The sequence below is a fragment of the Erythrolamprus reginae genome, chromosome 2 (genome assembly GCF_031021105.1).
Source record: "Erythrolamprus reginae isolate rEryReg1 chromosome 2, rEryReg1.hap1, whole genome shotgun sequence".
NCBI classification, from domain to species: Eukaryota; Metazoa; Chordata; class Lepidosauria; order Squamata; family Dipsadidae; genus Erythrolamprus; species Erythrolamprus reginae.
In genome coordinates, this window is record NC_091951.1 from 36,613,443 (window position 1) to 36,638,775 (window position 25,333).

Consider the following 25,333-nt stretch of genomic DNA (forward strand, 5'->3'; position numbering starts at 1 on the left):
AGTTGGATAATGTGATGAAAGAGGTCATTTCTTTTGTGAATTTAAAACAAGTCTCTCCACAGCAGGACTTCTTGCCAGATGGGCGCCCATATATCCATGTGCGTATATTTGCTTTATTATTATGTGGCTAGGTGGAAAAATTCCCCACCCCCTACGTGTTGTGGGATCGTGCTTGAATGAAACACCCTGTGGGGTTGTCATTCCTGAACTACAAGTGGCTATCGAAACTTGCTTATCTCACAAGAGCACTTGCAGAACTTAGGTCAGCTGGTACCTCTAGACAACATTCCCCCTGGGCTAACAGAGAACGTGACAATTTGGAAAAGTGAACTGAAATTGTGGCAGAGGGAGACCACAAGCTAACAAGCCACCCCTTCTTTGTGCCAGAATTCCCCAGCTAGCATACAATGCATTCTCTGTGGGGCTGCCCTTGAAGACCACACAGAAGCTACCACTAGTCCATAACGTGACAGTGCGAATAGTTATGGGCATAGTTTGAACACCCATATGAGCTAACTGGTTACCAGTAGCTGTTGGGTGCAATTCATGATGCTAGTTTTCATCTAAATCAGTTATTCTCAACCTGGGGGTCGGGACCCCTTTGGGGGTCGAATGACCATTTCATGGGGGTCACCTGAGACCCTGGGAAAAGACAAATTTTTCCTGGTATTAGGAACTAAAGCTTCTATTCTGGCATCATGGAACATATTTTTACAATCCGACCAATCAGGTGTTTACAGTGGGGCGTCTCTCTGACCTTCCTGCCAATCAGCTCAAAGCTCTGTTGGGAGAATTGGCGCTAGACTTATGGTTGGGGGTCACCACAATACGAGGAACTGTATTAAGGGGTCACAACCTTAGAAAGGTTGAGAACCACTGATCTAAATGGTCTTTTAGGACTGCACAATAGGTGGACGGAGCATGTGTCAACGCACAATTTAAGCCTGGCAGAATTCAATTCCCAGAATTCTGAGATTTGAAGTCCGACAGGCTTAAAGTTGCCAAGTTTGGAGACCCCTGATCTATAAAGGCATATGGGCAGTGAAGGGCTACCAAAACGTTTACTACCACATTGTGGGCATGGCTTATGCAGGACGCCCTGCATTTTCTTTCAACATCTTTCAGTGCAAATTGGGCGCTCTGGGGTGGAGCTCCATTTTCGCTACCCCACTGCATTCCCACTTGTCCGGCCAGTAGCCCACCCCTGCATATGGGGTATACTATAGATTAAAGCAGTGGTCCCCAATCTTAGGGACATGCATGGGCAGTAGACCAACACATGCATACATGCAGCCCTAGCACAATTGGCGGGCTGGTGTACACATGCGCAGCTCAACTTGTGCAAGCAATGGACCAGCACACACATGCACAAGTGCCCTCCAACCTTCCGTTCACACAAGTAGAGCTGCATGCTGGCACAGGCTCCATCCAATAGTATGCTGTGACCCAAAGGTTGGGAACATAGATTACCCATCTCCCATTTTGCTTGCTCTTCCAGTAAGATCCAATAGAGTAGAGTAGAGTAGAGTAGGAATAGAATATAATAAAGTAGAATAGAATAGAATAGAATAGAATAGAATAGAATTCTTTATTGGCCAAGTGTGATTGGACATACAAAGGATTTGTCATTGGTGCATATGCTCTCAGTGTACATAAAAGAAAAAGATACATTTGTCCAGAATCATGAGGTACAACACTTAGTGACTGTCATAGGGGTCAAATAAGCAATGAAGAAACAATAAAAATCTTAAGGATACAAGCTACAAGTTTCAGTCATACAGTCCTACGTGGGAGGAAATAGGTGATAGGAATGATGAGAGAAAACTAGTAGTAATAGTAGTGCAGACTTAGTAAATAGTGTGACAGTGTTGGATCAAAAAATGTGCCTTCCCTGTCAATGCACCTGCTTCTGCACAATATTCCCTCAAAATCTGCAGAGGTCCAAGCTCTGCTTCGAGAAAGGTCTGAAGACCAGGTCTAGGGGTATGTGTCCACCATTTGGGGTAACCTATAGGTTGCTCATTTTGAATCAGTTGTTTTTCTTTTCTTCACTAGAATTCTTTCCTCAATTATTCTATTGTTTTCTATTGCTTTCATCTTTCCTCTCCCTATTTTTTTCTTTTTCTTTCTTTCTTTCTTTCTTTCTTTCCTTCTTTCTTTCTTTCTTTCTTTCTTTCCTTCTTTCTTTCTTCTCTCCCTCTCTCTTTCTCCCTCTCCCCTCTCTCTTTTTCTCTCCCCCTTTCCTTTCTCTCTCTGTCTGTCTTTCTCTTTTTTCACCCTCTCTCCCTCCTTTGCCTTTGTCTTTCCCTTTTCTCGTTTTTCTTCTATTTCTTACTCTTTCCTTCTTTTCCTTTCCTTCTTTCTTTCTGTCCCCTTTTTCTTCCAATCTTTATTTTCCAGCCTCTCTTCCTCTTTCTACCACTCCCTTTCTCTGCCTCTCTCTCTCTCTCTCTCTCTCTCCCCCCCCCCTCTCTCTCTCTTCCCATCCCATTCTGACTCTTTCCGTATGGCCGATTCTTCTGCCTCCAAGGATCACACCTGTAACTGAAGGACGGCACTTTACTCCGGTCCCACCCAGCCAGCCAGCCCATTCGAGCTCGAGAAGGTGGAGCGTATCACGTGAATATATAGAGAGGGTGGGGGAGCGGGAGAGGGGCGAAACTCCTCAGGCACTCAAAGCTTTCGCCGGGCTGGAATAATATCGCTACTTTTCTTTCTACCCGTCAGTGCATCAACTTTACCATGGGGAAACTGCTTGGACTCTGCGTTGTGGTGCTGGCTTGCATCACCATTGGTAAGAGGGACAATTCGTCGCGGTGCAGTTTGCCTATGAAGATCTCATCTCCTTTATCCTTCATTTCTTACCCCCCCCCTCTTTTTCTCCCCCTTCCATTACTTTGCTTGATCTCTCTCTCTCTCTCCCTTACCTCATTTTCCCCCCTCTCCCACCTCTTTCTGCCTTTTAAAACAAGATCAGGTTTACTAGCAGATCCTTAGAAATGATCCCCTACTGTATATAGAAAAATATTCTGTATAGAAGAATGGAATGGAATGGAATGGAATAGAATATAATAGAATAGTTGGAAGGGACCTTGGAGGTCTTCTAGTCCAACCCCCTGCTTAGGGAGGAAACCCTACACAACTTCAGACAAATGATCATCCAACATCTTCTTTAAAACTTCCAGTGTTGGAGCATTCACAACTTCTGGAGGCAAGTTGTTCCACTGGTTTATTGTTCTGCCAGGAAATTCGTCCTTAGTTCTGAATTGCTTCTCTCCTTGATTACTTTCTGCCCATTGCTTTTTGTCCTGCCCTCAGAATACAGTTATTTTCTCAAAAACAGGGAGTGTCTATCAACATGCGTTTCAGCCAGCTTCTTTTTTTTCACACCTTAAATTTATACAGTACTGCCTCTGGTCCTGGGGTTGGTCTTAAAAAAATAATATGCCTTTAAATTAATTGCTTACACTTTTCTTAACACATACATTTTGAAATAAGCTTCTGTAGCATCTTATAATTTTTTTCCCTGTCGGCTCCACTATCACATACTGTATGTTTGGAGTGTATTTTTCCCTTCCGTACTTCTTATTGAGTGGCAAACTGTTGCAAATTCAATAAAGTTGGAATCCTGGTTTTGGAGTGGGGGTGAGGAGAGGATTCAGTATATATAAGGAAGTGGGGATATCATTAGGTTTCACATTAAATTGATGCAATGTTTGGTGTTATCTGCAGTGTTTAGCAACAACTATTGTTGTGCAACAGATTCATTGTTGTTGCTATTTAAAAAAAACAGGTGAAATTGGAAACAGAACTCATCCTAAATGTGCTTTCTCCTAGCTAAACACCCACTAAATTCAATTCAATTCAATTCAATTTATTAGATTTGTATGTCGCCCCTCTCCAGAGACTCGGGGCGGCTCACAACAATAATAAAAACAATATTCCAGTGAAAACAAATCTAATATTAAAAAGCACATAAAACCCTATCATATTTAAAAAAGCAAACAACATAAATGTGCAAAAGTCAATGAAAGATTAAATTTAGATATAATTTTTGAAAGGGCCAAGGGGAAAAATGTTTTGAAAACTTCATCCCAGGCTCCAAGACAGTAAATCCACTTTAAAGCAAATGACCTGCAGCTTAAAATAGAACTGTGTGGGTGATCTAGTTGCAAAACCTCACACAGCCCTAAATTCAGACAGGATGTTTCACTTGCCCCTCCCCACGGTGTTTTGTAAATACTGACTTTGCCTGATGTCCCAAGAAAGTTTCCATACCTGCGGGCTAACAATATCATTAAGAAACAGGTGAGATAATTAAAGAAACCTGTTTCCCCTGGGATAGGATTTGCACCCAGAGCTTTCTTTGGCTGTAGCAACTGAAGAAGGAAAGCACCTGTGAAGCAAATCAAATTTGTTTGGGTGTGGAACTCTTATTTTTTGCATCCACCAAACAAAAGGAGGGAGTATAGATGTCATTCTTTGGGGAACTTCACTGTATGTAATATACCAATAAGCTGTGGTCCATTCGGCATGATTAATGTTGGCAAGGGGTCTCTAGCTTTCCTATGAATATGGGTGGGGTCACTCAACCAGCCTCTGCCATGTGCCCTTCTTTCGAAGCAACTTATCCTACTCTGCTGGTAAACAACATTCTTCTTACATAAAAAAGCCTTATGATCAGGGTTGGGTTTGGCTTCAAAGCAGTCCTGTGTCTTTTTGCCTCCTAACCACAGCCACTCCTATCAAAAACTCAGGATTCGCTCAAACTTTGTCCTAATTATCCTGCTGGAAGGTTTTTTGTGTTTTTTTTTTGGGGGGGGGGGGGATCTGGGACCATTGTTTTCCAAAATGTCCTAGACATACTGTAATTTGACACACCAATGCCCCCAAATAAAGAGAGGCTGCTTGAGGCAAATTGTTGGGGGGTTTTAGTCTGAAATACATCCTGGATTTTACTGTCTGCAGTTTGGGGGTATAAAGTTTATACGCAGATGTTTAACAGCAACAACAACAGAGTTGTATGTTGTTGTTGTTGTTGAAGGTCTTCTAGGCCAACCCCCTGCTTAGGCAGAAAATCCTACACCACTTCAGACAAATGGTTATCCAACATCTTCTTTAAAACTTCCCCTGTTGGAGCATTCACAACTTCTGGAGGCAAGCTGTTCCACTGATTAATTGTTCTAACTGTCAGGAAATTTCAGCTTAGTTCTAAGTTGCTTTTCTCCTTGTTTAGTTTCCAGTTATTGCTTCTTGTTCTGCCCTCGGGTGCTTTGGAGAATAATTTGACTTTGTCTTCTTGTGGCAACCCCTGAGATATTTGAACACTGCTATCATGTCCCCACTGGTCCTTCTTTCCATTAAACTAGACATACCCAGTTCCTGCACCGTCCTTCATATGTTTTAGCCTCCAGTCCCCTAATCATCTTTGTTACTCTTCTCTGCACTCTTTCTAGAAGTGCATCCTGTTTACATCATAGGGACCAATTCTTTCTCTTGGAAATAATTATACTTGAGATGGAATCTGAAGGTTGACATTACAACAAAAAATTTAATTCACCCAAAAGGAATGTTCTTTTTTTTATGATGCTACGTTATGCATGAAAGCAAAGTCTCGTGAAATCTTTTTGGGTTTTGCGGTCCAAACATTAAACAGGTTGGCAGAAGTGAGATTGCTCCTCCAACGTATCTCAAAATATTGAAACTGCTATTAACTCAATGATTAAAGACCCTGAGTTGTTAGCTGGAAAATTGCCTGTGGATCAAGACACAAATGCTGTGCAATGGGGTGTGTTCTCATTTGCCCCAGGTCTTGCTAACAAAGCAGTTCAAAAGCATGCAAATGTGAATAGATAAATAGATACCACCTCAGAGGGAAGATAACATCATTCCATGCACTTCAGGGTACAATCAGTGATGGGCTCCTACGGGTACAGTTAAGTATGCAGAACCGGTGTAAAAATTTTGAAATTTTTTTCTTATTTTCCTTTCTGGGCTCTGGGAATGTTTTTCCTATGGCAGTAAATTAGGTTGAATGTGTATCATTTTAGCTGTGCGTGCATGCATGTGTGTACATACACATACAGTTTATATAGTGGATAATGTATATTTTTGTGTGCCTGTGTGTAATATGTATGTACACATATGGCATATATACATAGAATTAAATAGTATAAGGGCCGCCGATAGGCCAGTATTACTGCTACTGGCGTCAGGGGCCCGGCCAAATTGAAAAATGGGGGGGGCGGTTTAATACATAATTGGTATGTCGCAAAATAAAGTAGTTTTAAAATGGCCGGGGGGGGGGGGAGACACTTAGGCTGTATGGGGCCCCAAAATTCCTGATGGCAGCCCTGAATAGTATATTTTGGCTGTTCAGTAATAGTAAAGGAAATTGTATCTCTTTGAGGCGAGGAGAGGCCAGGCACCCTAACCCAAACCCTTGACGTGAGTGATGTCAAATTGGCCACCTTTAAGCCAGTCACCTGACCTTTAAGCCACCACCAGTCACATGATTGTCAAGCCACTTCTACCTGGTCACATGGCTGGCAAGCCACACCCACAAAATAAGCCACACTCACAGTGTGGTAGTAAAAAGTTTTGCAGCCCTTCACTGGGTACAATCATAGTGGCCATGTAACCTCAGGAATATCTTTAGACAATGCCAGCTCCCTTGGCTAAGAAATAGAGATGGGCATCACCTATCTCTGGAGTTGTACACACCTAGACAGGAGAAATCTTTATTTTTATTAACTCGAAGGAAACTTTATTAAATTAACAGATTAACAGAGTTGGAAGGGACCTTGGACATGAGCTGTGGTGTGCAGTGGTTAGAATGCAGTACTGCAGGCTACTTCTGCTGCCTGCCGTCTGCCTGCAATTTGGCAGTTTGATTCTCACCAGTCTCAAGGTTGACTCAGCCTTCCATCCTTCCGAGGTGGGTAAAACCGGGATCCAGATTGTTGGGGGCAATAGGCCGACTCTGTAAGCTGCTTAGAGAGGATTTAGCCACTTTTGTGACTTTCCTTGCTCACATTTGTTAAGCGAATCACTGCAGCTGTTAAATTAATAACGCGGTTGTTAAATGAATCTGGTTTCTTCATGGACTTTGCTTATCAGAAGATGATCACATGACATGTTACCGTCGTAAGTGTGAGTCCATTGCTAAGCATCTGAATTTTGATCATGAGACTGTGGGGATGCCACAACAGTCGTAAGTGTGAAAAACAGTTATAAGTCATTTTTTTGTAAAGTGCCGTTGTAACTCCGAATGGTCACTCAATGAACTCTTGTAAGTCGAAGACCATCTGTACAGTGGTACCTCTACCTAAGAACGCTTCTACTTACAAACTTTTCTAGATAAGAACCGGGTGTTCAAGGTTTTTTTACCTCTTCTCAAGAACCATTTTCCACTTACAAACCCGAGCTTCCGAAAATGTAACCAGAAAAGGGAGGGAGAAGCCTCTGTGAGGCCTCTCTAGGAATCTCCTGGGAGGAAACAGGGCCGGAAAAGGTAGAAAGAAGCCTCTGTGGGGTCTCTCTAGGAATCTCCTGGGAGGAAACAAGGCCAGAAAAGGCAGGAAGAAGCCTCTGTGGGGCCTCTCTAGGAATATCCTGGGGGGAAACAGGGCCTCCACCCTTCCTGTGGTTTCCCCAATCGCACACACTATTTGCTCTTAGATTGATTCCTATGGGGAAAATTGCTTCTTCTTACAAACTTTTCTACTTAAGAACCTGGTCACGGAAAGAATTAAGTTCATCAGTAGAGGTACCACTGTATAGAAAATGTGTTACTAACTTAACAACTGCAGTGATTTACTTAACAACTGTGGCAAAACTCACTTTAGAATGTACTCAGCAATAGAAATTTGGGGCTCCATGGTGATCCTAAGTGGAGGACTCCCTATAATTTAACGCTTACTGTGGATTTGCCCAATCAACCACTCCTGGTTCCTACCCTTGCAGCAGGAATTCCAACAACGCTCTTCAAAATCCCTTAGACCTCCGAGAGGACGTTTCATAAGTTGCATTTTTCTCCCATACACAACCTCTCCAGCCCATTCTTCACTTCACAAAGCAACACTTGCTTTCTTACTTGCTTTCATAACTTCTATAAGTTAATTCACCCCACACCTGATTACTTGTAGTCACTAACATTTTTTTTAAAAAAATTGTATAGTTGAGTGAATGATCTTTTCCCCAAAATTTGGCAAAGCTGTTTGCTGGTGATTCAGACACAAGTAAAACCTTGTCCACCCTTTTGTATTTCCTCCTTGACACCTCCTTTGTGTAATTCTTTTGCTCCCATTTAATGCACTTCATTGGTTAAGTCCTGTCTATTAGACACAAGCCACACCCTGCCATTTGACATTTTTGAAAAATATATTTTTATTCATTCCTGTGGTAAAAAGAAATAGGCTAGTCAAAGCAGACTGTCAGAAAGCATAATCAGAGGATTACAGCAAGACACAGGTCTAATCTTGTAGAGATGAACTTCTAGAATAGCTATTTTGTCTCCCAAGAGAAGGTTGGGAATTGTAGTACTCAGAGGCGGGGTTGGGATGTCTCTTAAGCTAATTCTTTCCAAAACTTCCCTGTTTTCCCCAAAATAAGACATCCCTTGATGATAAGCCGAATCGAGTTTTTGAGTGCATGGCAATAAGGCCAAGTGCTTATTTCAGGGTTCAAAAAATATATATAAGACAGGGTCTTATTTTTGAGGAAATATGATAGTATAGGAGAGTATATGTGTTTTAAATAGGATTATGTTAATGAAATTTTGTTGGAATACTGTGTTCACTTCTGGAGACCTCACCTACGAAACGATATTGACAAAATTGAAGAGGTCCAAAGACGGGCTACAAAAATGGTGGATGGTCTTAAGCATAAAACTTATCAGGAAAGACTTAATGAACTCAATCTGTATAGTCTGGAGGACAGAAGGGAAAGGGGGGACATGATCGAAACATTTACATATGTTAAAGGGTTAAATAAGGTTCAGGAGGGAAGTGTTTTTAATAGGAAAGTGGACACAAGAACAAGGGGGCACAATCTGATGTTAGTTGGGGGAAAGATCAGAAGCAACATTATTTTACTGAAAGAGTTGTAGATGCTTGGAACAAACTTCCAGCAGACATGGTTCCGGAGGCTCTCTGGAAGCCAAAAATGCCCTCCCAGAGCCTCTGTGCGAACCAAAAGTCAGCTGGCCAGCACACACGTGCACATTGGAGCTGAGCTAGGGCAATGACTTGTGTGTCAGCAGATATGGTTCTGCGCGCCACCTGTGACATCCATGCCATAGGTTCGCCATCACTGGACAAGGTGTTTTGACCTAGGCTTCACCAAATCACAGAACAGATTTCTTGTCCCCTAAAACCCCTTTTTATTTGGCTAATGTGAATTCCTGGCATTCACATCCAGCAAAGTCCTAGCAAAGTCCTAGATGAGCCGGGGTGGCGCAGCAGGTAGAGTGCTGTACTGCAGGCCACTGAAGCTGACTTGTAGATCTGAAGGTCAGCGGTTCAAATCTCATCACCGGCTCAAGGTTGACTCCGAGGTGGGTAAAATGAGGACCAAGATTGTGGGGGCAATAGCCTTGCTCTGTTAAAAAAAGTGCTATTGCTAACATGTTGTAAGCCGCCCTGAGTCTAAGGAGAAGGGCGGCATAAAAATCAAAATAAATAAATAAATAAATAAATAAATGAACGAACAAACAAACAAACAAACAAACAGTCTTTCAAGGGTAGATTGCAAACACAGACCATATTGGATAGTTGCCAGGCTGATAGCTTCTTGATGCAACGCTGTACAAGGAAATACTTGGCAAGGAGTCTCTTAGATAAACAAATCTTCACACAAATGAACTCATTGTCTCCTGTAAACTCCACTCCCTTGTCGCTCCTATTTAATTTCTATGGGAGGGGCCATTCAGCATCCCCTTGTGCTTTTACTCCTGAGTTGACCTCTGTTCCTAATTGTTCCCGTCTCCTGACAGCTCTGCACATGAGCATATCAGAAACATGCTCTAGCTGTTCCTCAGCCCCACTTATCTCCGACTCCAGAGGTAGCTGATAACTATCAGATGGCCCTGGCCCCATCTCTGCCTCCAATGCAGAGCACTCGTCAAAGCCTTCCCCAGACTCCAGGACTGGCCCATGTTCCTCCCCAACCTCCTCACTATCCAACTCTGCCGCCAGCAATGCGACAGGAAGGTTGGAAATGGTGATCTCATGACCCCAAAATTGTGCAACTGTCAGTTGCCAAGCAGCCAAATTTTGATCATATGATCATGGGGATACTGCCACTGGTGTGAAAACCAGCCATAAGTCACTGTTGAAAGAAATATCCAGGTCCAAGCTAGGAGAAAGGCACTGGAAATAAAATGGAAGCTGATTGGAAAGAAAGGCTCCCTTTTTTTGATGAAGCAGAACCACCAACCACATGAGATTCTGGGACAGCTGACGAAATGGAGTTGAGAGTGGGTGGGTTTTTATACCTTGTTTGTGCTTTGTATTTGAGCTTCCTGTTCCAGGCAATGTCCTTTAATATTCTATGGACTGTTGTCAGATTCCTATGTATTCATGGCTGGCTCTATAGGCAAAGGGGAAAATCCAAATCTCAGGTGCTTGTCTGAGGTAATTTTGTCAACCTTTTGCTTGTTGCTTATCTGAGTTTCTCTCTTGACCCAGTCTTTCTGAATGGATTACCAAATCTGCATTTTTAGAAGCTGTCATCCTCAGTATCTGTTTGGGGCAGGGAAACTAGGGCTGGTTTCTGCCTCCTTTAAGATTTTTTTGTATTTCTCCTTTAGGGGAAATACTTTATCCTCATATTATATCCCCAAATATTCAAGGTTGACTCAGCCTTCCATCCTAACAAAGCCGGTAAAATGAGGGCCCGGATTGTTGGGGGCAATAATGGTGACTCTGTAAACTGCTTAGAAACGGCTGTAAAGCACTGTGAAATGGTATATAAGTGCTATTTCTATTGCTATCCTTCCTTTTTAATATATTTTATTTTAATATTTCATTCTTCTAGAAGGAGTGGGGGTTCCCACATCTCTTTTTTACAGGGCCATTGTAACTCCAAATAGGCATGCAAATGATGGTTGTAACTTGAGGATTTCCCGAATTAAGTTTTTGTAAATCCTTTAATAGATGCATTTCAATGGATATATTGATTTTTATATGCAGACGGGTGATATTTTTGTTCAGATTGAAAAACTATGTATGTGACCTATGTTGTCAAAGAATTAATAATATGAAACGGTTCTTCAAAACCATCTTCATTATCCTTGGATTATTGCCCTAGATCAGGGATTTCCAAATGTGGCACCTTTTAAGACTTGTAGATTTCATCTCCCAGAATTCCTCTGGCTGCAGAATTCTGGGAGTTGAAGTCCACAGGTCTTAAAGTTGCCATAATTTAGAGGACGACATCCAACCCAGGGATGGGATTCAGTCGGTTCAGACTGGTTCAGGTGAACCAAATGTTAATTTTACATCTTGTTCACCGATCCAATATTTGCAAGGACCGACTGACCCCGCCTACCCTGTCCCACCCCTCCCAGAAGTCTCCATGTGGCCCATTTTGGATGCCAAGTAAGTGCAGGGCCTGGGCAGATGCTCTGGGAGGGGCAAAAATGGGCCTACCAGAAGTAGTGGAAGTCCAAATGCAGGACCTTTTCTGGCCTCTAGAGGGCTTCCTGACACTGAGAGAAGCAGTTTTCACCCTCCCAGAGGCTTGAGGAAAGCCTGCGGAACCTGGAAGGATGAAAATGCCGTGCCCCCCCCCCCCCCACCAAACATGGTGCAGGAGGCTGAGTAGGCCCGCCCCCATGGCCACACCCACCCGGTTGCTAAAATTTTTCATTCCCACCCTTGATCTAACCCTAAGGGACTTTGAACAGCCTACATTTTAAAAGCAAGAATACAAAATCAAGAAACAAATCCTAGACATCCAGAAGATAGAAGGCCAGCCAATATTGGTTGGTTTACATCACATGCCCAACCACAAAAGTTAAAGAATGTGCAACATATGTGAGCTACAGACATGTAGCAGTTCCAGTTTGAACTCTGGAAAATGCTCTGAAGTGCCCTCATAGCACTGCTCTGTAACATCACCAAAGAGTCCTCGGAGAGGGGCAGCATACAAATCTAATAAAGAAATAAAGAAATAATTGTGTCCTCTGTTGTGTTTTAAGGTGCTGGCGTGGTGTCTGCTCTCTTTTGCATTCAGAAGCACCTTTCGGAGACTGAATCCAAAGTACTGGAGAGTTGTAAGGCTAAGCATAGTTTTAATCTTGATAATGGGTTGTTGTTTCTACGACATATGAAATCGTGCAAACCCACAAAAAGGCTTGTGGTTTGAGTTATTATACAAACTCCGAACATGGATTAAATTAGTCATCAGCATAGACCATATAAGAAGAACCCAGCCCCTGTAGATATGTTTTTTCAGCTGTGCAATTATGATACTGCAGAATGTACTTCTTGCACCCAGTGACAAATCTTACCTATTTTTTTTAGCATGTAGGATCATGAAATTAGAACTATCTAGCACCACCCAAATTCTAGAGAATAATCCGTTAGAGTATAGACCAGTGATGGCAAACCATTTTTTCCTTGGGTGCTGAAAGAACGTGGGTGCACACTATTGCACATGTGTGAGTGCCCACACCCATTATTCAATGCTCCAGGGAAACCTCTGGAGTCTGGGGAGGGCGAAAACAGCTTCCCCGCCAGAAAAGGCCTGTTTCCCAACTTCTGATGGGCCCAGTAGGCTCGTGTTTCACCCTCCCCAGACTCCAAAGGTTTCCCTGGAGCTGGGGGAGGGTAAAACTGCCCTCCCCCATCTCCCCAGAGGCTCACTGGAAGCCAAAAACGCCCTCCCAGAGCCTCTGTGTGAACCAAAATTAAGGTGATCGGCACACACATGCAGGTTGGAGCTGAGCTAGGGCAATGGCTCACGTGCCAGCAGATATGACTCCGCATGCCACCTGTGGCACCCGTGCCGTAGGTTCGCCATCACTGGTATAGACCATCAATCCAGCAATTATTTCCTATCCTCTAGGGCAGAGGTGTCCAATTCACATCATCACAGTGGTGTCACGTGACCTATTGTGACTTTTTTGCCCTTTGCTAAATTGGGTGTGGCCAATTTGTGACACATCCAGACCACAGGTCAGGAGTTTGACAGCCCTGCTCTAGAGCAAGAGTTTAAATCTTGTTCCTTCTATGTAACAGTTCTTGAGATCCATAATATCTTCCCGACAATGAAGTGCAGGTCATAATTAAACATAAGTTATTTTTCCAACCCCTCTTAGGAACAATCAAATGCAAAATGCAGTCTCTCTAAACATAAAGAGGAAATTTTGTAGAGTTTTAAAGCATGGTTGACATTTGACCAGAACTTTCTTTATAACCCCTTTCCAGTGTGTTGATTCTGCTACTAAGGTTATGTAGACTAACATAATTCTTATACAGCACCCTTGCTATGGGAGCTCCACAGCAGGGGTAAAATTAAAAAAAAAATCCCTAATGGTTCTGTGGGCATGGCTTGGTGGGTGTGGCAGAGAAGGGTACTACAAAATCCCCATTCCCACCCCACTCAGAGGCCAGCCAAAGGTGATGTTTGCTGGTTCTCCAAACTATTCAAAATTTCCACTACTTCTTCAGAACCTGTCAGAACCTGCTGAATTTCGCCCCTGTTCCACAGGTTTGCAAATGCAATTCAAGATAGTAGTTATCTCCTAAAAATCCTTAAGTGGCAGAGGACCTAGCTATTGAGGAAGTATTGTTTAAATGAAGCAAATGGGCTTGGTTCATTTAAACAATGCGAACTGCTGAGAACCAAACAGTAGACCTAGTCAGTTGCATACCTGTCATTTGAAATAAACTTCCCATGCTCCCCCCCCAAAAAAACTCCATATGACATCTTCTTCCTATCTTGCCTGCCTTTAAAACCTGTTTTTTCCCTCATGTGGATTTTCTGGTTTCTTAAATGCTCATTTATATTATGTTCTGGATTATTTTATGTATAATGTAGTATTTTGATCTCATAAAGCCGCACAATTTTCCCCCTAGACTTGGGTGGCCTGGAAACTTGACAACCAGGCAAATAGTGTTCATGAAACTCTTCATTATTTTAATTGTCTTAATCATAAATTTTTTAATGGATTTACTGTTGGTTTTGGGGGGGTTGTATTGTTTCTTGGATTTTCAACATTGTAAGTTATCCAGAGCCACAGCAATGAGAATGATGGCTATTTTAAAATTTAAAAAATAAATATAAATTTCTACTTCAACCTGCTTAACCAGGCCATATTCATTTATCAAATACAAATTCTTACTTCCCTATCAGCTATTTTTAATGCCATTACTGCTTCTCAGGCCTTTTATGAATTTTAAATTAGCAAAAGATTTTGGTACTTGTATTGTGTGTCAGTGTTTGTTTGTTTGTTTGTTTGTTTGTTTGTTTGTTTGTTTGTTTGTTTGTTTGTTTCTAAAATTTATTGGCTGTCCATCTCACCACTGTGCAGCTCTGGATGGTGTACAATCTTGAAAATATAAAAACTATATAAAAGTTAAAACATAAATAAAATACTCTGAAGATCTAATTACTGTGACCCATTTAAAAAAGATGGGGAGGCTGGGAACAAAATGGTGGGACTTTATGATTTGTTGGCTCAGAAATTCTGGGAGTTGTAGTTCACAAGTTCTAAAGGGGCCGTAGTTCTCCATCCCAGTCTAAACCAACAAGAAAGTTTAGCCAACCTGCTAGGAACTAAAAGGAACTTTTCCATTCAGTCAATTGCATTTTATACATTCTGCGAGTATTGTACTGAAACCAATAGTCTAAATGTGTGACATTCTTGTCCTGCAATTTATTATATCCTTGGTTTGTTCTGGATTACTCATACTTTTTTTTGTTTTTACCAATTTCTTTAGTCACTGCAAGTATATATGCATTGCTTACTACTATAGCACAAGCTTCTCAGGTGAGAAGTGAAACTTTTTGAAAGAAACCACCAAGAAGAAAGTCCAGTTGCCTTTTGTGAAAAGCACCTTTGGTACTTTGACCTGGATGAGTGAGAATCTCCATAGACATTAAGAAAATGCACAGTGTATTCTCCTTTAATGACCCACCCTTACAATTTTGGGACAGCTCTCTATTTAAAAAAGGAATCCCAGCTTTTTCTGGACCAGAATCAATGGTTAGATCTGGTCAACGTTCCCACTCACGAACCCAACCAAAGCAAGCATCGCTGAAAAGATCCAATCTCTTAAGGCAAATGTTTATTGAGTACATCATATCAGGAAAGATGAGGGCAAAACCAGATCTAACCATTTCCTGTGCAGACCCACATAGTTAAAAGTTCAGGTTCTACGAACCCTCTATTAGACCAAGTCACATTATCCAATGCAATCTCCTGGTATTGTTGTGAGGCTCTGATAAACACCTGTTGAAACATCCTTGGTTTTCGGCTAGCATCTTGGTGGCTGTATCCTATTTACCTCTTCCCTCCCTAACATAGTTTGTTGGTACACTGAGAAGCAATAACAGTTGCAAAAGTGTCTTTTGAACCCTGACAGACAGAAAATTGGAAGAACAAAGAGTGAAGATTAGAAAATGGCTGAAAGACATGAGTGATAATAGTAGAGAAAGTCTTCAACTATCTTCATCTTCATCTCATCTCATCTCATTAACTGACTCCGTAGTTTCATCATCACCTAACCCCCAAAACCTTTCCCTTAGACTATCCGCTGTTGCCCTCTCCTGATTCCTAAGAGGTCAGTAAGGAGCGTGCATAAGTGCACCAGCGTGCCTTCCGTCCCCTTTCCTAATGTTTCTCTCTTACTAGTATCATGTATATAAATAATGATATATCTGATCCTACACAGCTTCTGCTCCGGCAATCTCACACTACTCACCAGAGCCTACAAAACTTTTGCCAGACCAATCCTTGAATACAGTTCATCTGTCTGGGACCCATACCACATCTCGGACATCAACACCCTAGAAAATGTCCAAAGATACTTCACCAGAAGAGCCCTTCACTCCTCCACTCGAAACAGAATGCACTACGAAAGCAGACTATCAATCCTAGGTCTAGAAAGCTTAGAACTACGAGGCCTAAAACACGATCTAAGTATTGCCCACAAAATCATATGCTGCAACGTCCTGCCTGTCAATGACTACTTTAGCTTCAACCGCAACAACACAAGAGCACACAACAAATTCAAACTTAATATTAATCGCTCCAAGCTTGACTGTAAAAAGTATGACTTTAGCAATCGAGTTGTCGAACCGTGGAACTCATTACCGGACCCATTAGTGTCAACCCCTAACCTCCAACATTTCTCCCTTAGACTATCCACGATTGACCTCTCCAGGTTCCTAAGAGGTCAGTAAGGGGCGTACATAAGTGCATTAGCCTGCCTTTCGTCCCCTGTCCAATTGTCTCTCCTTATCTCATATATCATATATTTTTTCTTCCTTTCATATATCTTCTCCTCTACGTTTATATCTTTTCCTTATATATAATACTTCATGTCTATCCTCTTCAATATGTATTGTGTATTGGACAAAATAAATAAATAAATAAAATAAACAAATCTTTATATACCACCAAAGCGTACTTAACAAAACAAATAAATAAATAAATCTTCTCTAGCTTGTTGGTTGGGACAACGAAAACACAGATCTAGCAGAATGTGGAGGAAATCCTTTCGCACACCATCTCCTCTTCGAGGGGAAAGGGTGGGGAAGGATGGGAAATAGCATGTGATCAGTGTTACAGAATCATCTGTATGCTCCCTCAACTCCCAGCCAGCCTCCTCAGCTGATTCGTCCTCTGAAGGCAGCATCAGAACACACCAACCATTTTAATTTTCCTAGTACAAAAAGGTGACTTAAGGTGCTGCTTATGGGGTTTTTTTCCCCTGAAAGCAGGAAAAAGTGGTGTGACCAGCTCGAGTTCTCTTCTTCCTCCCATCTCATCCTTCAATCTGAGGACACACACAGAGATGAACAACGAGCTGCCTGAGCAGCACAGGAAACGCAGTTCCAGGGGCCTTGGGAAGAGTTTGTTTTTCTCTAAAACCTGTGGTTTGCAGCAGCGTTATTTTTTCCAGGCCGGGCCTTCATTTTGTTCCTGTTTTGCTCCAACAACTCTTGACAGGCTCCCAAAAAAACCCCTCTGCTCTGTTTGCTTTGCTCTAGGAGAGGACAAACAGCATGTGTTTGTAATTCTTGTAAATGTACTTCAAGCATTTGTCTGCCTTCTATTAATACCAGTGAAGATTTGGGATTTTAGCATTTTCAATTTTGAGGGCAGATTTTCTTGGCAGAAAAGCAAAGCTAGGCCGTTTTTCAGAATATGAATAGGGTTCTCGCTCAAACAACAAGGCCTAGGCTTGGGTTTTTTTAAAAAAAAAAAGATGGTGAACTTTGATTGTGGATTGTACCCTGCAAAATATATAAACTGGTTGGAATAAATCCAGGAGGACTGACTTCTTTTTTCCCAACAGCAAATAAGTATTATGAAAGAGATGATACTGTGGTTATAGTTGAAGAAAGAACTTTTATAGGACCCAAAGGCAATTGGACTCTCTTTGTTTTTCCTTAAAGGCATTTCACTTCTCATCCAAAAAGCTTTCTCAGTTCTTCAGCAGAACTGAAGCAGCTTCTTGGATGAGAAGCAAAACGTATTCAAGGAAAAACAAAGAAAGTCCAGTTGCATTTTGAAAATGCACCTTCTAGGGACAGTGGTGAGATTAAAAAACAAATTAATACGGGTTCTGGGGGCATGGCATGGTGTGGCTTGGTGGGCGTGGCAGGGGAAGCATACTATAAAATCCCCATTTCCTCCCAATCAGCTGTGACTTGGGAGGCAGAGAATAGATGGAGAGAGGGCCAGCCAGAGGTGGTATTTACCGGTTCTCCAAACTACTCAAAATTTCCATTGCCGAATATTCAGAACTGATAAGAACCTTCTGAAACCCACCCCCAGGGCTGGGCTCATGTCCGGACGGGGTGAAAATGGAGTGGTGAAAATGGAGCTCCACCCCAGAGCACCCAATTTGCATAAAAGATGTTGAAAGAAAATGCAGGGCATCCTGCATAAGGCACACCCACAGTGTGGTAGTTAAAATTTTGGTAGCCCTTCACTGCCCACACCTCTGCTTTGGGACAACCATGAACTGGATGACTCAAAGTCTCTGTAGACAATTAACTATTACAGGAAGAAAAACGTTGCAGTTAGGACATCTTTTCTCATTCATTTTCTATATAATCATAGACAAAAGCAAAATAAAATAAATATTGAAGAAACCAGTTAAAACTGTGAAAAATATAGGATAATGCCACTGAAAACATAGACAAAAATGCCGGTATAATAAACTTCAAGCAGACATAATATACATATTATCGGTACGTGTTAATATTAATACATTTATAGCTGCTATCAAAAAGTTGAAAATCCACTCCTTTAAACTCTTTCCTTTTTATTTCTTACTATTTTCTTTCTTATTTCATTGTTTTCCTCATTTCCTTTGTTTCTCTTCTAATACTGGCATAGATTTTAATCTTCAAAATTCCCTTCAACTGTTAAAAAAAATAAACTTCATGCAAGAGAATGTTAAGGAGGCATTTATATTATAATGTGTGTGTCAGTGTTGGCATGGGGAGCAAGGGATTGGAAGAAAGACTGTGAATTATTTAGTGCTGATTGTGTTGCAAAATGCCATCAAAATTGGCAGGAGATATTGTTGGCTTGTTAATTGTCTTTCAAGGCAGGGGAGGTTCAGAGGAAGAAGACAGAACCGTGGATCAGGCCAGCAGTATAAAATTCGCATGCTTAAAAATAGTGTATCCCAAATACCTAGTTCTATGGAAATCATAGAATCACTGGACTGGAAAGAATCTAGGAGGTTTTTTAGTCCAACCCCTTGCACAAGACAGATAACCTTATATCAGCCTGGATAAATGGCTGTCCAAACTTTTCTTAAAAATTTCCAGAGATAGAGCTCCCACACTTCCAAGAAGTAAGCTGATTTCATTGATTAGCAGTAGCAATAGCATTTAGGCTTACATACCGCTTCACAATGCTTTTCAGCATTTCTTAAAAGTGGTTTTACAGAGCCAGCATATTGCCCCCAAAAATCTAGGTTCTCATTTTAGCAAGTCAGCCTTGAGCCAGTGATGTGATTCCAACTACCAAATTTCATGCAGCCAGCAGCCAACAGTGGTAGCCTGTGGTACTGCATTCTAACCACTTTAAGGGGGAGCATTTTTGCTCTCCTTTGGGCTCTAGTAAAGCCTCTATAGTCTGGGGAGGGTGAAAAACGGGCTTTTTGAACCCACTGGAAGTCAGGAAATGGGCCAGTGAGATGCAGTTTGAGGGTGACAGGTCAGGTGGATTGGAGCAGGGCAGGGGCTCTTAGGAAGCAAGAAAGACAGAAAGAAAGATGGTAGGAAGGAAGGAAGACAGAAAGAAAAAGAAATGAAGGAGGAAAAGAAAGGGAGAAAAGAAAGAAAAGGGAAAGAAAAAAGACAGACAGAAAGATGGTAGGAAGGAAGACAGAAAAAAGGTAGAGGAGGGGGAAGAGAAAGGGAGAGAGGGAAGAAGGAAAGGGAGAGAGAGAGAGGAAGGAAGGAAGGAAGGAAAGACAGACAGAAAGGTGGTAGAAAGGAAGGAAGACAGATAGAAAAAGAAAGGAGGGATGGAAGGGAGGGTAGAAGGAAAGAAAAAGGGAAAAGAAAGAAAAAGAAAGACAGAAAGGAGGAAGGAAAGAAGGAAGACAGACAGAAAGACAGAAAATAAAAGGAGACATGGAAGAAGGAAAGAAATACACACTCTGCTGTTCCTCCTGATACGTAAAAAAAACCCCAGCAACTCATTATCAGCAATCTGCAGATTACTAAAACAATGTTTGGCTGTTACAGCCAACTCAGCAATATCCATGCAGAGTAATGAAAATAAATGGTTTAGTAATTCATCAAAATTACTGAACTTTAGCTTCATTTATCTCCATTATGCAATTTACAGTAATGAAAGTTTGTGAACCCATGAGAACCAGTTTTAATTCTTCAACCCTGTGATCAAATCATTAACAAATACAGTCGCTTTAAACAAACGGTATTCCCAAACAATTCACTGCATAATACCTTAGGTGTTGTGTCTAGCTGCCCTGGACACAAGACCGAGGAACATGACGGAGCTACAAGTCTTAGGTAGGGCACCTGTCTCATGGTGGGACTCAGTTTGGTGGGGACCAGCCAAGTGTGGTGGAGCGGAGTGGGGGCTGGGCAGGCCACACGTCCCAACTAACACTTGTACCTTTGTTGAGTTCGTCGATCTCGTGTCCAGGGCAGCCCGTTCTAAAAGAAAATGTCTCAGTGGCAGAGCAAAGGAGCGGTAGGAGGCGACTGAAGGAGGAGTCAATGGCAGAGCGAAGGAGCGGTGGGAGGCAAGCAAAGGAGGAGGCGGTGGCAGAGCGAAGGAGCGGTGGGAGGCAAATGAAGGGGGAGGCAATGGCAGAGCAAAGGAGAGATGGGAGGCAAGCAAAGGAGGAGGCTGTGGCAGAACGAAGGGGCAGTGGGAGGCGAGCGAAGGAGAAGGCTGTGGCAGAGTTCTTGCATCCACGGCAGCCCCTTCTGAAAGAAAAGCCTCACATTTTCTTTTAGAATGGGCTTCTCTGAACACAATGCCAAGGAACGCAAGGGAGCTACAAGTACTACTTTGGACACACGTCTGGCGGCCCAACATGTCCCGCTTGCCAGAAATGAGTTTCCATGAGACTCTTCACACCACCGCCACTGCCTCATAGAGCAGGACTCGGCAAGGCTTGTGCCGTTGCATGCACAAATGGCAGGAGGACCCCAGCTGTGCCAGTATGATGAAGCTTATGGCAATTTGTGCATGCCACGGCACAAGTCTTGCAGAGTTCTGCTCCATGAGGCAGTAGAAGTGGGCCAGCCAAGAACAGGGAGGTAGACTTACCTGGCAGGCTGATCGGGCTCAGCGCTTAAGACAATCAAGGGGCAGGGTCAACTAGTAGCGATGAGGTAAGGCAAGGCATCAACAAATGATTTCTGACAGTCTCAAAATGGGTGAACAGTGCAGTCAGGCGGTAGGGAAAGCAAGTAGGATGCTTGGCTGCATAGCTAGAGGTATAACAAGCAGGAAGAGGGAGATTATGATCCCGTTATATAGAATGCTGGTGAGACCACATTTGGAATACTGTGTTCAGTTCTGGAGGCCCCACCTACAAAAAGATATTGACAAAATTGAATGGGTCCAAAGACGGGCTACAAGAATGGTGGAAGGTCTTAAGCATAAAATGTATCAGGAAAGACTTACTGAACTCAATCTGTTTAGTCTGGAGGACAGAAGGAAAAGGGGGGACATGATCGAAACATTTAAATATATTAAAGGGTTAAATAAGGTTCAGGCGGGAAGTGTTTTTAATAGGAAAGTGAACACAAGAGCAAGGGGACACAATCTGAAATTAGTTGGGGGAAAGATCAAAAGCAACATGAGAAAATATTATTTTACTGAAAGAGTAGTAGATCCTTGGAACAAACTTCCAGCAGACATGGTTGGTAAATCCACAGTAACTGAATTTAAACATGCCTGGGATAAACATATATCCATCCTAAGATAAAATACAGAAAATAGTATAAGGGCAGACTAGATGGACCATGAGGTCTTTTTCTGCCGTCAGACTTCTATGTTTCTATGTAACATGGGAATGAGTTATATAGGCTGGGGGTGGGGTAGGTGGGCTGGAAGTGCCAAGTGGCGGGGAAAGCATGGTGAACCACCTGCCCATCCCCTGGCCTCTCTTAGCGCCCCCTGCTGCCTCCCTTGCCCCTTACACACCCTTAAATGTTCCCACCCCACCCCCAGGGGGTGGTACCGCTCACTTTGGGAACTACTGCTCTAAAAGGATGCAAATGACCAGCTGTCTGCAAGGAATATAAATCCTTCCATCCCCCCCTATCCTGTCAGAGCTGAAGAAGCTTCTTTGATGAGAACCAAAATGTCTTCAAAGGAAAAAAAATAACAAGTAAGCCCAGTTACCTCCTGAAAAAAACCCTTTGGGACAACCATGACCTGGATGACGGAGAATCTCTACAGACTTTTGTCCACCCCTAGTTCAGTAGCTGTTAAACAGAGGGTAATTATCAACTTACCGTGTTATTAACAAGGGGGTAATTTGGATATATCATGAGGGTAATGATGTAATGTAATTGCTTGTTTGTGAGTCAAGGATCCAGTGGCTGCCAAGGTAGTGGTGCAAAACAACCAAGTCTAAGCTTTTTTGATGAGGATAATGGCATTACCTGAGCCTGGGAAAAGGGATAATCAAACAATTTAAGAATCACTGCTGTAATGCTTGTATTGCTTCAGCTAAATGGTAAGAGATCCTGGAAAAAAATATCTAACTTGAATATTGTACAAGCGGCCTTTGTTTAATGACTGTACAAAGTTAGAACAGCACTGGAAAAACAACAACCAATGGCTAACAATCATCCTTGTGCTTACAACTGTCTCAGCCTTTCCTTTGGTTGCCTCTATGGTTGCTGTGTCCTGCAATCACTTCCTCCTTCTGAGTCTGTACAACTGCTCTTGCCTCCCCTGTATCCTTCTGACCCGTACATCCAGGATTGGATCTCTCATCTCCTCTTCCTGTTCAGACCTAGGCAAAGCCTATGTTGGAAGTTGTAAAGCCCCAGTTGGGGATTCTATAGCCTCTGCAGGCTCCTCACACCCAATCTCTCCTCCTCCTTCCTCACTGTCCAACTCCTCTGATAGCCACACGGGCAGACCATGCCCAGATGGCCTCAGTTCATCAGGCTCGAAGTCCGTTGCCAGAGGATCTGGCTGCGATCCAACCACAACAAATTTGAGGAACTACCTATCTGCATTCGATGATGGATGTCAAGCCGTTGCAGAAGTTAGTGATAAATTACTGGCTTACCACACTATCTATTCAAGACTTGATGGGTGAATTCCAGAAGCGAGCAAATTCTTTCGAATACATTACACCAGGGCAGAGGTGAAGAAGGAACCTAGCCCCACCGGCACAATCTGGTTGGGCATCGTGACAAGTTGTGGGTGGGGGACAGCAAAAGAGGTGAACTTTCAACCAAGGAAACCTCAGATTCAGGTTTCTCCTTGTAGGTGCCAGAATGGCTCCAGAAATAAATTGGAGCTTTGAAGAATACTTTGATTCCATTTCTGATTTAGTTCGGATGTTATCTGGAACCTTGACAATGAATGTGAATGAATCAAGCACATACAATTAGCATGCAATGAAGCAGAGTACAGAATACAAGATGGACAGCAAATAAATGAAATAAATAAATAAAACCTCACCTTGCCAAATCCGGCTTCCTTGCTCTTTGACAGCATTGTTCCTGTTATCTTATTCCTGCCACAACATCATTTCCCTTCCTCTGACAATTAACGCTCATACAATTATTCCCAAGGAGAAAAACAAATCTCCCTTGTGGGCGGCCAGGGTTTTCACTGGAACCATTTGTTTGACAGTAGCTATTTTTTGCCGCATGCAGTTATATCTATCTATCTATCTATCTATCTATCTATCTATCTATCTATCTATCTATCTATCATTGTAGTTTGTTGAGATGACATTCTTTTGTGAGCAGAGGAGTAGAGTATTCTTATGAAATATCTCTGGGCTCGTTCAACTGTATTAATGTGGTCAAGATAAGGCTATGGTTTTTAAATGTCATTGCAATTTCTTGCTACATCACTTTCTAATCCCAGTTTGCAAGTGAATTAAATGACGTATTTCTGGATTTATTTGTGTCCACATTTTGCTGTGTTGTTAAATGCAACCACAAAAAGTAATTGCTATCTATGGGGAATTTCTGAGAGGCTTGATACTCTGATTAGATTTCAGTTTTTAAGATAACGTCTAGCCAGAGGTTTAAAAAATATACAGTGATACCTTGTCTTACAAACTTAATTGGTTCCGGGATGAGGTTCTTAAGGTGAAAAGTTTGTAAGACGAAACAGTGTTTCCCTTAGGAATCAATGGAAAAGTGATTAATGCATGCAAGCCCAAAATTCACCCCTTTTGCCAGCCGAAGTGCCCGTTTTTGTGCTGCTGGGATTCCCCTGAGGCTCCCCTCCATCAGAAATCCCACCTCTGGACCTCTGTGTTTTGCAATGCTGTGATTTCACTGAGGCTCCCCTCGCTGGGAAACCACACCTCCAGAATTCCGTTGCCAGCAAAGCACCCGTTTTTGCGCTGCTGGGATTCCCCTGCTGGGATTCCCCTGCAGCATCACAAAAACACGGAAGTCCGGAGCTGGGGTTTCCCATGGAGGGGAGCCTCAGGGGAATCCCAGCAGTGCAAAAACGGGTGCTTCACTGGCAACGGAAGTCTGGAGGCGGGGCATCCCAGCGGTAGAGGTGGGTTTGTAAGGTGAAAATAGTTTGTAAGAAGAGGCAAAAAAATCTTAAACCCTGGGTTTGTATCTCAAAAAGTTTGTATGATGAGGCGTTTGTAAGACGAGGTATCACTGTATATACTATTTAATGGCTATAATATAAAACAGTTATAAGAGAAAACAGGTCGATTTAGAACAGTTCATGACCATTTTTCACAGTTGCGACCATTGCAGCATTTCCCCGTGGTCACGTGATCAAAATTCAGACACTTGGCAATTGACTCATACTTATGACGGTTGCGGTGTCCAGGGGTCACATAAGGTTCCCCTTTTGTGACCTTTGGACAAGCCAAGTCAATGAGACTATTCTATGATCTTGTGATCTTATCTGGCTTCCAACATACAAAGTCAAGGCAGGGGATGGGGGAACCAGATTTGCTTTACAAGTGCAGGACTCATTTTACGATTGCTGCAATGTACTTAATTGCTACGACAAAAAGGTTGTAAAATTGGGCATGACTCATTCAACAACCGCCTTGCTTAGCGATCAAAATCCTGCCCCCAATTGTGGTCCTAAGTTGAGGGCAACCCGCAAGACATACAGTAGTCCTCAACATTCAACCGCGATTGAGCCCTACGCTTCTGTCGTGAAATGAGACATTTGTTAATGTGAACTTTTCCCCACTTTGTGACGTTTCTTGGTTGTTTAAGTGAATCACTGCCATCGATCAGTTGGCAAACCTGGTCGTGAAGTGAATCTGGCTTCTGCCATTGACTTGGCTTGTCAGAAGCTCGCTTGGGACATAGCAACAGTCAAGTATTTGAATTTTGAATTTGAATTTTGATCGCATGATCATGGGAATTATATAAAAGCCGTAACTGTGAAGAAAACGGTCTTAAGTTA

General features: G+C 42.4%; 1 protein-coding gene and 1 long non-coding RNA gene across 2 annotated transcripts in view; both read left to right on the forward strand.

Moving 5' to 3' along the window:
• The first annotated feature begins 2,593 nt into the window (after positions 1 to 2,593).
• The window catches only part of LOC139160182 (sperm acrosome membrane-associated protein 4-like), a 30,458-nt gene continuing 7,718 nt past the window's right edge, over positions 2,594 to 25,333 (forward strand). Inside the window, exon 1 of the mRNA XM_070737801.1 lies at positions 2,594 to 2,794. Coding sequence (XP_070593902.1) covers positions 2,743 to 2,794 — 52 coding nt within the window. The 5' untranslated portion in view covers positions 2,594 to 2,742. The remainder of the gene's footprint in view (positions 2,795 to 25,333) is intronic.
• Positions 12,203 to 16,629, forward strand: LOC139160184 (uncharacterized). The gene is made up of 2 exons (XR_011557894.1): positions 12,203 to 12,277; positions 14,949 to 16,629. It is a non-coding gene; the product is annotated as an uncharacterized lncRNA (long non-coding RNA).